The following is a 13,507-nucleotide window of genomic DNA, read 5'->3' as shown; positions in this document are numbered from 1 at the left end:
CAGCAGGAAAATGTACACACGATAACCCAATGAGTATCTCTTAGTGGGAGAGTAGCAGGAAACCTCCCTACAAGTAAGGTTTGCTTGAGTGTTCACCAGGATTCAAAATAACAAAATTGGATCATTTTGCTGCCCACATCTCAATATCAGATGGTTTGGGGTTTTGTGGGTTGGTTGTTTTTGGTTTTTTTACACATGCACAAGCAGTAACTACAGGTTACCCACAGTCAGAACTCACATGGTAAAAGGCATATAACTAAGAGTTTTACCTCCTTAACTAACAATCTGTACAAATTAATTTGCTGACTTATTTTTGCATGGCTAGAGAATTATTAAACAATCTCTCCTTTTCTTGTTGCAGCTAATTACACACAGAAATATCAAGTCACGCTAAATAAAAAGGAGACACATTTTATTAGTAGTTTCTAATGCACTACAAAGATGAGCAAACGAATTGGCTCTTTTGGGTACTATTAGTTCCACACAGTTAGCCATTATAGTCTGATATGTGAGCCACAGCAGCAAGACAGAGATGAATGATGTCTATCAAGTTGGGAGGTAGGCAATAATCCTCCAGGCATACATAGAGCCCTTATTTGCTCTCCTACCAAACAAGCTAAAACTGATGTCTTTCATCTGCCTTCCTGTATCCCTAGCAGCATGCAGCTACACACATATAAATTGATCACCATACAGCAACGCTCGTACAGTCTGTCTTACTTTTTCTTGTGCTGTTTAGCGGTTTTCTCATAACTCCTTAGCCATGTAGTTAGGAAGTGATCTGCCACCACTGCAATCACTATCAGTTTTGTCACAAGCTCCCATGATGCCAGCCAGGACTGATGCTGGTTACTTGGCTCTACTGTGTGTTTTCCACTGAAACATTTTTATAGGATTAACTGCATTCACACTGAATGTGCATTTAACTGTTCCAAAAATTACAAATTTGTTATTAAGTATCTGAGGCCATTTGTTTAAAGAGCATTCTTATCATGGAAGGATCACAAGTCATTCTTTGATCAAGGTAAAATTATGTGGTTTCCACAAAATACTGTTTCCAAGGAACTCCTTTCTAATTCAGACTTCAGCATTTCAAGTATACCTTAAGCTGTCTATCAGTTGTCTATCAGGCCTAACTAGAATGGGAGCGCACGGAGTTACTTTTATTTTCCCCAGCTACACATCCTAGCCGACACAGCAGGCTGCATTTCCATTCTGTTAAATCTCCCACTGAAAAATAATAAATCTTCCCTCTGAAATTTGAGATTTTTCTTTTCAGAGCCTGGGGAAATACTGTCATTCTTTGGCCATTGAAACGTTTCATTTAAAAATGCGATCTGAGGACAATGCACTTAGAGGTACATTTTCTTCACCTTGGTATACTGAAAAGACACATTATACTCAGCGGTCCCTTGACGCATAGTCTTTAATAGCAGAAGATAAACAGTCTTCATATCTGATGAGAAATCTTCATTTCGGATGCAGCTGAGGATCGTGCTATGCAGTAGATCTTACTCATGTTCTCAGCATTGCACCTAGCATGATAATGGCCTAGAGATCTCTCCAGAAAGGCAGAGTTCATGGTGCAAGTACCAAAAGCCACATATTCTGCTGCAGTTCCTGGAAGACAGATGCCTCTTGACTATTTTTACAGCATTCGTCAGACTATCCCCCTTCCTCTGCAGTTTTTCTGTCTAGCAAAAATACCAGCTGGTTATTTCTGGTCACTCTTCTTTGACTAAGCACGGACTAATCTGCTTCTTCTACCTCTGAAGCTAAGCGTATCTGCCCCTTTTTCTGCACATCCAGAGAAAAAAGAACAGTAATGAGCTATACAGGAAAGACAGAAAAGATACTAAGGTGCTCTTTATGGTTTTCCTGGAGAAGGCTGGTTTGTAAATGAAGGTTAGTGTCTACTAAAAGTTACCTTGCCTTCCTCAATCTCCAAACTTTTGGTTTCAGTCTTTACTAAAGACTTAGGACAGTACCTATTTGAACAAAACTAATTTGACAAGGTTGTACCATGCTTTTTATACAATGTATCAGAGTTTTTTAATCTTTCCACCTGAAAGACTTGACCAACTGACGCTACAGTTGCTTGACAGGATATCAAAATGCAAAATAGAGACCAAAATAACTGTAGAACTTTACCAGCCAAGTGCCATCCCCTCAATGAAAAAAAGAAAACCAGCCATCAAACAACCCAACCCCACAGTATTTTTACGTATTTTTATTTTAGATTAATATTTGTGTAATATTTTCAGTAAGGTACAAGAACTGATTGATCAAACCACGCACACATATTGTTTTACACTGCACCAGAAGCGCACACTACTACAGTGGAAAAGCACAGCTGTTTAATAGGGCATACTGGGGTTCTAGCACAGTGTATCACCTACGATGATAAAGTTTTTCAAATGAAACAGTGGATTAATTTATCAAACTGGATTTTTCACAAGATCAGTATTAAATTGCCTTTTCTTAAAAAGTGTCATCGCATGTACAAATTGGAGTACCTAGAACATAAGTTTTATGCTCTTGCTGGAGGTATTTTCACAAACAAAAGTTTCCTTCAGTTAACAGTGGGTTATTAACCTCAGAAGGGGCAGTGCCACCTATTCAAACAACATCACCCTCCGTTATAATAGATTTTCTCCACTTCCACCCTATTTATACCCACAGTCTCTTAGATGCTCCCATTTCTCACCTATCATTACCATTACTTCACCAGAGTTGGCAAGAGGAAAGCAAGTGTGTCAGACAACCAACAGTATGTCCTCCTGCAACATGGTATAGACCTGCTGGGAGCTATAGTGCATTGTAAAGAAGCAGGTATTATTTATGTGATTATTTTACTTGTTAAGTCCTCCTAAAGCACAGGCATACCAAAACAAGATGAGTCATTTGCAAATAAAATTCTGTACTGAAAAAGTATTAAAAACTTAACAAGCTTTGACTTCCAGTGAAATAAACTCAAACACTGTTACTAAAAAATCACAGTAAACACCAAGCACGATCAGCCTCCCTGGTAAGAAAAAGTTGTGTTACTAAAAAATTTAAATCAGACACAAGTTTACATTTTGTTGTCTACTAAGGTAAAACACATGAATATTTTAAAAATTTTGGCAGGAGGAAAACCTGAGGAAAAGAAAACTGTGTTCTGATTTTCATCATTTTCACTGCTGCCCAAGAACTTTGGTTTTTTTGCTTTACAAACTCACAAACTTCAAACAATGAAGTGCTACCATACAATGAATATTAAACATCCTTTTTCCTTCCATTAATCTTGATTTTCAGCTACAGACACAAAGTATTATAGTATCATCCTTGCCAGTAAACAAAGAAGCACGTCTTTAAATTGGGAGAGTAGAGAAATTATCTCATGATCTATGAAAATCAAATTCTACTGGTGTATCAGGCAACATATTTGTGTCTTTGCACCTGAGGTAAGCCTGCAACAGCTGAGGTACTACTTTGTGGAACAGATACTACATCAACTGATTGAAAATTTGACTTTTAAGACTGCAGTGATGTTCCTTTAGAGGGCAGACGTACAACCACTTACCTACGTGATATACCTAACAAAGCAAGTGCAGCAATTGAGACTTGTACTAGAGGATCGCCTAAATTCAATTTTATGCAGGAAAAGTCAAACAGCTTTTTATGGACAACAGATAACACCAATCACATGCAATAATCCTCGTATTTCCTCCTATTTAACTATTTTCGCCACTTTTAGCCAAAATAGATATTTTTCATCCACTACAGGCTAGGCATGGCTATAGGGCACATCATTCCCACACTGTCAAGTGGCGTGCCTAAAATTCACCCCATCGAGTGTTTAGTTCTTTTCCCATACGCAAAATTCGTCCTTTATCTACATCTATCTCTAATGGTACAGTATAATTCTCTCAGGGATATGAGTAGGATCCATGACATCAGCCCAATTACTTAACACTGCTTACTTATTTACCTATTGCACCTTGCTACACAACTGTATTCTCATGGCTGGAACCTCTGAATCATCAAACACAAAGCTGTCTTTAATGGAATGCTAGCAGACATCTGACAGTGAAACTGAAGATGAAATTTCAAGTGTCTAAAATCTTACAATAAAATAAATGTAATACATATCAGAATACGTATATTACATATATTATATATGGTATAAAATAGATAATCTAACATAATATTGATGTTAATTCATTTAAAGGACATTACTGTTCAGATACAGACTTGTTTCAGACTTTTGCACAAAAAACCCCACAATCTCAGAAAGGAAAAATAAAACAAAGAAAGAAAGAATTGTGATTATGATTTTTACACTTAATAGTCTAGACTTAACATATTTGTGTGTTCCTCGTTCTTCATGAAATTATGTTGTAGTGCTAGTTTTCCCTCAATATCAGCATCTTGTTTTAATTTCAAAATTATTTGGCATGATCTTCTCATGAGAAAGGAATCAGTACTTAGCACAAGGAACGGTTAAATTGCAATTTTCTAATGCAAAAATACAACAGGTTTGTATGCTTTAAGGGTTACCAACTCAGTTGTTTTAATAATCTTCCACTACAGCAAATCTTGCCTGTTCTAGATATCACAGACTTCTACCATCATTTTGCCTGCCAACTAAGGAAAAGATTTCATAATGTGTGAAGCATTGCAGATTTTAGACCTATACTTCTGTTCAACAGCTATCAGTCTTGAACTTGACATCCATATGCTATTTTCTCCTCCTAAGAAAGTCACTTAGAGCTTTGCATGCCTAAAAAAAGACAGGCCCTTACTGGCCTCTCATTTCATTTCCAGTTAATGAAAATTGTATTTTGCTGTTACCAAGTACAGACTGACCTATACAAAAGGCTATCTTTTGCCAGTGCTGCACAGGCAATGGCTGTTTTTGTCCTTCAGACCTTACATACAACATGGTGAGGACCAAACTCTATTTTTGACTGTAGTAATGCAGTTATAATGAGGACAATAGGGTTACACAAGTGACACCAATATCAGAACTCTACTGTGGGAATTTAAGTTGTAGATTTCATTAACACTTCTGTGAGACCACAGCCCTGAAGCATCTGTCTTTTTCTAACTGATGCAATTAATTGCCCTGAGAAATATGCAAAATGAGGGATCTGTATACTATCACTCAGCAGTTCTATTCTGTATTTAGCCTTTATTTGGTTTTAAGGGTCTGCATGTTATTGTGACTTGAAATGTAACTTTCTGAATAAATCTGATGGGCTCTACTGGAAAAAAAAACAAACAACAAAACAACAACAACAAAAACCCAACCATCAAATCTCTCAGGTCTTTATGGGTGAGAAATGCAATTCTGTATAGTTCTTGGAAGAGAAAACACAAAGACCAAGACTTTTCATGTGGTCAGTGATTCAAGCAAGAATAGGAATAGGTCACTGGGAAAAATGATACATTCATCAATCAATTAATATAGTCACTCTCCAACTCAGTTATCCAAATCGTATGCCCAAGATGAGGAGTAACAGATTATATCAATACATTCACATCCAAGCATCCACAAGAGAACACCTTCAATTGCTCAATGTTTGTCCCAAGTAACTCCATTTCCAGTGCACCAAAGTGGCATAACAGGGGAGGAGAATCAGTAGTCATGTCCTACAGCTAACCAAAATGAGATTTTAGTCATTCCAATGAAGAAAGTGGACTTGAATCCACACTTCTGAAGGTTTGTTGGCATTTGAATCTGTTAAAGTCTGAACTGTGTTGAAACTTTAATATAAAAGCAAGCTCTACCTTGAAATTTCTAAATATATGGACCACGCATTTCAAACAAAATGCCTTGCTAATGCCAGTATGTGGAAGTTCACTTTAATAAATTATTATTCAGCAATTCATTTTGAAACACAGATGATTTTATACACAAAATCAGAATGTCAGTTTCTATGGATTTACTTGTAGTATATTATACATGGGCCAATAGCTAATCTTATAAAATACTCTTACACTTACAGAATTGTAGCTACTATCCGAGATACTATCCAGATTCATAGAATTCACCTTCTCAAAACAACAGAGCATGTTTACTACGCCAGACTAAACACTTACAAGGATAAGACCTCAAATCATGTATCTGTTGTTGCACTCAAGTTTTCAGTTATTTCTCTAAAATGAAACCCTTGAACATCCCTGTGGTGATCTAAAAAAAGTAACCTCTAAAGCCACCATGAGGACAGATTCCCCAACTTACCTGTTATTTCCCCAGCATTTTGCTCATCATCCACTCTCGCTGTGCTGCATCAGTATGCAGGGCCTATTCCAGCGTGCTCTGACCACACTGGGACAAGCTGCCTGCAAGCTCCATCTCACCCGTTGCCTCATGAAAGCCCTTTACAAAGCTTACATTTACAAAGGCATACATTCTAAATGTTTACTCAATCTCTGACTACAAAGAGAGCTTTAAGTGCAGAATTTGGTCTATACATTGTTTTCATATATTGATATGACTGCTCCATTCACTGTGAAACAACTTTAACTAATCAAATCGGGAAGATGAATGAACAACCTACATTCTGTGAATCACAAGTCTACACTGGACAAGAAATACCAGATAGAATGAGAGTTCGTTTTCTGTTTTGACAGTATTATCAGAGATAAGCTGCTTGAGCAAAAATTAAACTGTAACAGTAGAAGCTATATTTGTATATTTTCCAGAATTATGTAACATAAATGTCAAGAAACTAAGAATAATGGGTTTCAAAACACCAAAGTTCCATTCCACTGTAATAGTTCCTCATTTTCTGTTATGATTCTGAAACTATGAACCTACAATATTGCAGCTACAGAAAGAAGTTGTAGCTGTTATTATGAAATGATTTAGACTGCAGCCTTATACTGTACATATATATGTTGCAAAAAAACCTGTTCATATTATGTTATCATTCTTTTCTTATATCGTTGTAAACCAGAAACAAGAATATTAAAATTATTATTCCAGTACTTACTTGGGGTGTTAAGGAATAAATTAATGTTCATTTTAGTAATTTTTATCATGCCTAGTCTCAGTTCATGACTATATATTTATAAAAATGTAAAAGCATTCTTGACAAGAATTCTACAAGCACACATATTTCAGACAGCATCGAAATGAAAAGTGAAATGAACTTATTCATCAGGCATTGCTCAGTGTCTGAACATAGAGGTACTGCACAAAACCACAAATGTCAGAACATGCATAGCTGATTCTAAGTGAGCTTAACTTTTAGCTGCTAAAGACAATACCACAGGGCTTCACTGACCACAAGGATCTTACAAATTCAAGTCTACAAATATTTTCGGTGAAGTTTTGTGCAACTATATGCTTGAGAGCAACACCTTCCCCAGCACTCAAAGCCAATGAGACCACACTGATTACCACACAGTGCAGGAGTTGTATTTAGAGATGGCAGTTGAAGCTTCCAAATGGTCTTTTACATGTACAGTATTTCTATAGGAAAAATAAGTATATTAAGTACCTGATAGTAAGATATCTGTTCTTTCAGCTAAAGGAAAAAGCTGATTTAATGGTCTTTGTAAGTCCTACTTCTCAATATTAGTGAATGAAAAATGGTAATTTAATTCTCCCTTAAGCAGCTGTTCTGTTCCATATCCAGCCTAGCCTAGTTTAGCTTTCCAAACCTAAAAAGATCAAACACATTGTGATCCACATGTCAGCATTTCATTTTCTGCATTCCAGTATTTCAGGCCACAGAACAGCCCCTCCCAGAGAATACACACCATACACCTGTTAAGTAGCAAATATATGACATGTACATAGGTATGTCATAATTTGAATTTATCCACCTTTGTAACACACAACACACAGGTTCTTTTTAATAGTAAGTCTAACATAAAAAGTTGAGATCAATGGATCTCATGTCTCATGTGCCATAGATCATTACCTAATAAAGGAACTACTTTGTGTATTCAGATCAACATAAGATTTATCAATCTCTTTCAATGTTACCAAGTGAAAGAAGAGTTCAGCTTGGGCATCATCATAATCCTATGATGCAAAAGCAGCACCACAAGAAACACAAGAAAGTATTTTGAAGCCTATAAGAAAATAAAACAGAGATTTACAGATAGAATATACATGGGAATCAGCAAGAGTAGTGAGAATACAGTCAGTGTAGCCTGACAATTAGCACAGCAGGTTCCCACTTTTCATAGAATCACAGAATGGTTTGGTTTGGAAGGGACTTTAAAGCTCCCCCAGTCCAACCCCCTGCCATGGACAAGGACACTTTCCACCAGACTAGGTTGCTCAAAGCCCCATTCAACCTGGCCTCAAACACCTCCAGGGAGGGGGCAACCACAGCTTCCCTGGGCAACCTGTGCCAGTGTCTCACCATCCTCACAGTAAAAGTAAAGATTTTCTTCCTAATACCTAACCTAAATCCACCTTCTTTTAGTTTAAAACCATTACCCCTCATCCTATGACTACACTCTCCGATTAAGAGTTCCTCCTCATCTTTCCTGTAAGCCCCTTTCAGGTATTGGAAGGCCGCTATAAGGTCTCCTCAGAGCCTTTTCTTCTCCAGGCTGAACAACCCCAACTGTCTCAGCCTGGCCTCATAGGGAAGGTGCTCCAGTCCCTGACCATCTTCATGGCCCTCCTTTGGACTCGTTCCAACAGGACCATGTCCTTTTTATGTTGGGGGCCCCAGAACTGGACACAGTACTCCAGGTTGGGTCTCATGAGAGTGGAGTAGAGAGGTAGAAACACCTCCCATGCTGCTTTTGATGCAATCCAGGATATGGTCGGCTTTCTGGGCTGCAAGCTTACATTGTTGGGTCATGTTGAGCATCTTGTCAACTGATAGTTCACTAAAATGGAACATCAGGACTGTATAGCTAACACTTTACCCTTACAGACAAGAGGTAAAACAGAAACGAGATGCTTTAAATAGCAGGTGTTTGCAAAGAACTGGCAGTGTCAGACACACCAAAGTGACAACTAGTCATTTATATCAAACAGGCAGCAAATGCTGGTCACCTGGCATGTCTTCCAGCTCACGGATTGGCTAGAAGAACCTGCTAAACAGACAGCACAAAGGAAGAGAGCAGCCAATGTGAGACAATAAACTGAGCAAAACTGCTGAAATTGAACAGGGAAGCAAAGTGATTCTAGAAGAATAACAGTTTTTTCCTCAAAGATTAAAAAGTTTTACCACTAAGCATATGGAAAGTCCTGGCAATACTTTCGTAAGTTACATCAACTGTCTCTTAAGAGATTCCATACAGATTTGATATGTATCTGTGTGCTGATTCCTCTTTTATTCTTCATAAACTTAACCTCTTCAAACCACAGGGGAAGATACATTCCAAAAACATATAGTCTACTACAAACAGCTGATTTCAGTAGTTCAATAACTATCCACTTCAGCTGAGTATGCAGCCACAGCATAACCAGGCAGAGACTACTTTCTCTGCTGGTTTTTTTGGTAGGATTTCTAAACACTGCCAGAGTGCCACAAATAAGGAAAACCGAAAATAAAAGCTTTCAGATAGTCTAATTAATCTTACAAAATGTTTTTTAAAAAACCTTTTTAAAGGAAATTGAGTGTTTTAGTTATCCACATTATACTTACGTCTTGCAACTCTGACAAATTAAAACGTAAAATAAAATCAAGTCATTTCCCAATATACCCTAAAAATACATTGTTAATAGGTAACAAAGTGATTTTGTAACACAGTATTTACTCTTATGTTGCTTCAGTAGCAAAGACAGACTATTGCATTTTCATGAAGCAGAACAAAAAGGAAACTCAGCTGTCTCGCTTTCTTGTTAACATTCAAATTATTTATAGTGTGAAATTCTGCTTTTAAGGGTTCCTCCTCTTTTCTTTTTCAACAAAGTTATTGTACCTGTTTCTATATAAATGGCTACGGGTAATAGACATGGAGTTTTCAGAGACCATTTGGTCAGATTCTAATAATCTCTCCTGGGAGCTGACACCAACTTCCAGCAGCAGGTCGAACGCTGCGGATTAGAATAATAAAACACATGCTGCTGGAGCTTCAATTAAAAAAAAAAAAAAAATTAATGCAGGTCTGTCTTTATGAAGCTGAAGAACGATGTTTTGAGATGCCTTGTCTCCTAGACAGAGCTCTCCTGTTGTTTATATAAACAGGTAAATCCAGTCGCTTCTGTTTTTTTCCCAATGTGCCATTGCAAAGATTTTGTTTCAGATTCCATATTTCTTTTTGTCCTTACAGTAATGCAGTGTTACTTAACTGACTAAGATAGAAAGTTGGTATTTTACAAATTTGCATTGAACTAAAATATATCTTTCTTTACACAGTGTAGCATTTCTTCCTGTTTTGAAATAAAAGAAATATATTTCATTTTTTCCACATAAAAGTAGTTTGCCTTTTTCTTTCGCCCAAATTCTTTGTGTAAAGGTAAACTAAGCAAATGTCTTGAAATGTAAAGAAAAACACTGGCTTAAAAAGCAACTGGTATTTCTCCTCTGGATTAGCATTGTGTTAGGGTATCTGTCAGCATAACACAGCTAAATTATATATTTCTCCCTTACAATTCACTATGCTTTATAACAGCATTTCCACTACAAATCCCAGGTGGATTAAGACTTGTCATATTTGACCTCATTGGTTAAAGGCAATCCACTGCATAATGATTTTTACACTATTCTGCAAAATGAACAGTTCCACATGTATAAATGCTAGCAGAAATCAACATCTCCTATTTCTTTCTCCGACCTTCAACAACCTTATCCTCTGCAGAAAAAAACCAACAGTTTTACTAATTCATAAGCACCATGCAGACACAGGCAGTCTAGATTGAAACCTCTTTAGGAGTTGTGAAGAAAAAACATGAGAAAGCTTCCACAAAGAGAGGAAATCTGAGAGCCCAAAAGAGAAAAAAAAAATAAAAGAAAAAAAAAAGGAAGAGGTGTGAAGATTTAAAATATTCCCAATACTCACTGAAAGCAGCCACTGCAAGAGCCAGTGTGACAATAATGGAGACCCAGGAAACCCACAATGCCTTCTTTCTGTAGCTTTGAGCTTCATGAGGTTTTAGCCTTGTACTGCTTTCTAGTAAACCTGACAAGCAATAAGCAAAGAGGGTATGAACAATACATTGCTCCTTTTAAAAACACAGCTGTGTTAGTTCAGACCTAATCACATATTTACATTCTATATTACATACAATATCAATACAGAATCAAATCCCACTCGCATTATTAAGGTTAAGTGAATGAAGCCACCAGAAACATATGAGTAAGCAAGGAGAGCACATACAAGTTGTTTTGATTTCACACAGAGAGACCCACTCATCAGTCACTTAAAAAGAGCACTGCAATTGTAGTAGGATTGTAGGAAAATGTTGTAGGAAATTCACATCACTTACGTTTTCCACATGTATATCTACACAAGAAAGGGCTCAGTCCTGTACTCCCTTAGACCAAAACTCATTTCAGAACTTCAGGATTCTGAACATAATCAACATAGAAGGAAAACTCGTGCTCATCAGTCTCTGTGAAACTACCTACCGATGCACAGGAATAGACTGCACATATTGAGCAGTGAAGTAGAAGCAGATGTACTTTAGAATCAAAGCTATCACAGTTGAAAAAACCTCTTGAAGCACAACATCCTTCATGTGAGGTAAGAATACATCCCTACCTAGAACTAACTGAAGAACCAATTTTGTCCTTACTGCAATCAGCACTGAAGTCTGTTGAACACAAGCAAATGAGATCTCTTGCTCTCTTTTTTCATGCTTTAATTTGTGGAAGCCTTTTGTCCACTCATCTTAAATCACAGAGAAGAATTCAGGTTAAAAATCAAGAAAATAACATCATTCTTTGCTTTTCACTCTCTCAGTCTGAGTCTTAAACAACTTTTAAAATGCATTCAGAATTTAAAATCTTTGCCTTCTGTATATCCCATCCAGACTCTTTTGTGCTTAATACATTCATCTAATTTGAAACATACATTCTTTTTCACCAGCAAGTTCCAGCTCAAATGTGCTTAACTGGAGAGAATGCCTGATGGTTTTGAACTTTCTTAATGAATTACTCCAGCAAACATGGGTGATTCGATGATATTCGTATTTCAAAGGGACTTGCCTGCACTGAACGCATTGAACTGGGGCACTGCTTTAACAGCATAACCTTTCCGTAGCTGGTCTCATATCTTAGACAAAGGGAAGGCTCAGCAGCTGATTAAAACCTAAGAGCTGAAGCTGTTACTATCCTCACTTTCCCCAGTTTTCTCTCTAATGGCTATTGCCACCTTCAAGGCAAGGATACTTGATCTGGTTATCAGCGTACTCCTGAACCCACACCATGGTTAACCAAGTTTATTAACATTATCAGATATTAGTTTCAACAGACTGTAATATACTGGCTGAAAGCTGCAGTGGTTTGGGAATCAATTCAGAAGTGAATGAGAGATCTCTGCCTCGGGGGCAGCAATGTGTCAGCAGAGGGGCAGGCATCCAGGGGTGGTAACAATTCAAGTCACCAGATTTTATTCTGCCACTTGAAGTCTGCCAAAATTACTGGTTCTACTCCTAGCATAATTGGTGGGATTCACGCTGTCTTGTAAAAATTCTTCATGCTTTTTTCACCTCTATTACAATAGAGCAGAGAGACTTTCCTTATGGTAGTTCAGAATGCCACTGTGAGAATTTCATGCTTGTACTGTGTTTTTAGAAAATTTAAAATATTACCTCCCTTTTGTGCTACACGCTTCCCTCTTTATGAATGGAAAAGAATTTGCAAACCTTCATGCAGGAGAATTACTAGGCCCTATATTGACATGATGTCCGTTTCTTACGATATGTATTCTTTGCCTGTTTAATACTTAAAAACTACCGGATACCAACTCTGAAAGGTACTTTACTGATAGTACCACACAGCTATTTCTTACATAGCCTGCCTTGAATTGTGTGAAGAAATATTTTTATTTTTCCCAATGTTTGGCCTAGCTTCTGCCACTGCATATAACCATGCACAGTTTAACTGCTATCTGATATGAGGTAATTTAACAATACATCTTGAAACATAGGAGAGATTGCTACCAATATAACCATAGGGAAAACACATCTATCTTCTCACATTTCGTGTTCAGCCCTCCTACCCCCTCTCCAAACCAAAGACTTTAAGTTATGACCCAAATCTTGTTGGAATGTAACGCAAAGGTTTTCTTAGCCAATTTTGATCCTCAGTATTTCAAATCTCAAATAAACACAGATCAGAACGACAGATATCCTCACCTGTTTCTTTCTTTAAAGACATCCTATGGCTATAGCTCACTATTACCTGGGAAGTCCAACATACACAGTTGATAGTTACAAATCAAATGACATCCTAATTAAATTGAGAAATGTACAATGAGCCCCACAGCTACTGCAGCACTGCTGATTACTATTCACATGTCAAGCACCTGTCCAGTATGACAGAGACTGCAATCCTTACAAACCACTTCTGCCATGTGTGTGCATGTGTGTGTGTGT

The 13,507-nt window shown here is 37.3% G+C and overlaps 1 protein-coding gene across 1 annotated transcript in view; it reads right to left on the bottom strand.

Annotated features, from left to right (window-relative positions):
• TMEM163 (transmembrane protein 163) overlaps positions 1-12,337 on the bottom strand; it is a 93,522-nt gene extending 81,185 nt beyond the window's left edge. Inside the window, exons 1-2 of the mRNA XM_010192281.1 lie at positions 12,283-12,337; positions 10,969-11,088 (exon numbers count right to left, since the gene is read on the bottom strand). Of these exons, the coding sequence (XP_010190583.1) occupies positions 10,969-11,088; positions 12,283-12,337 (175 nt within the window). The remainder of the gene's footprint in view (positions 1-10,968; positions 11,089-12,282) is intronic.
• Between the last annotated feature and the right edge of the window lie 1,170 nt (positions 12,338-13,507).

This window comes from Mesitornis unicolor, unplaced genomic scaffold, assembly GCF_000695765.1.
Source record: "Mesitornis unicolor isolate BGI_N332 unplaced genomic scaffold, ASM69576v1 scaffold5729, whole genome shotgun sequence".
In the NCBI taxonomy this organism is placed as follows: domain Eukaryota; kingdom Metazoa; phylum Chordata; class Aves; order Mesitornithiformes; family Mesitornithidae; genus Mesitornis; species Mesitornis unicolor.
The sequence above is the reverse complement of the archived record's forward strand: the minus strand, read 5'-3'. Positions and strand labels throughout refer to the sequence as shown.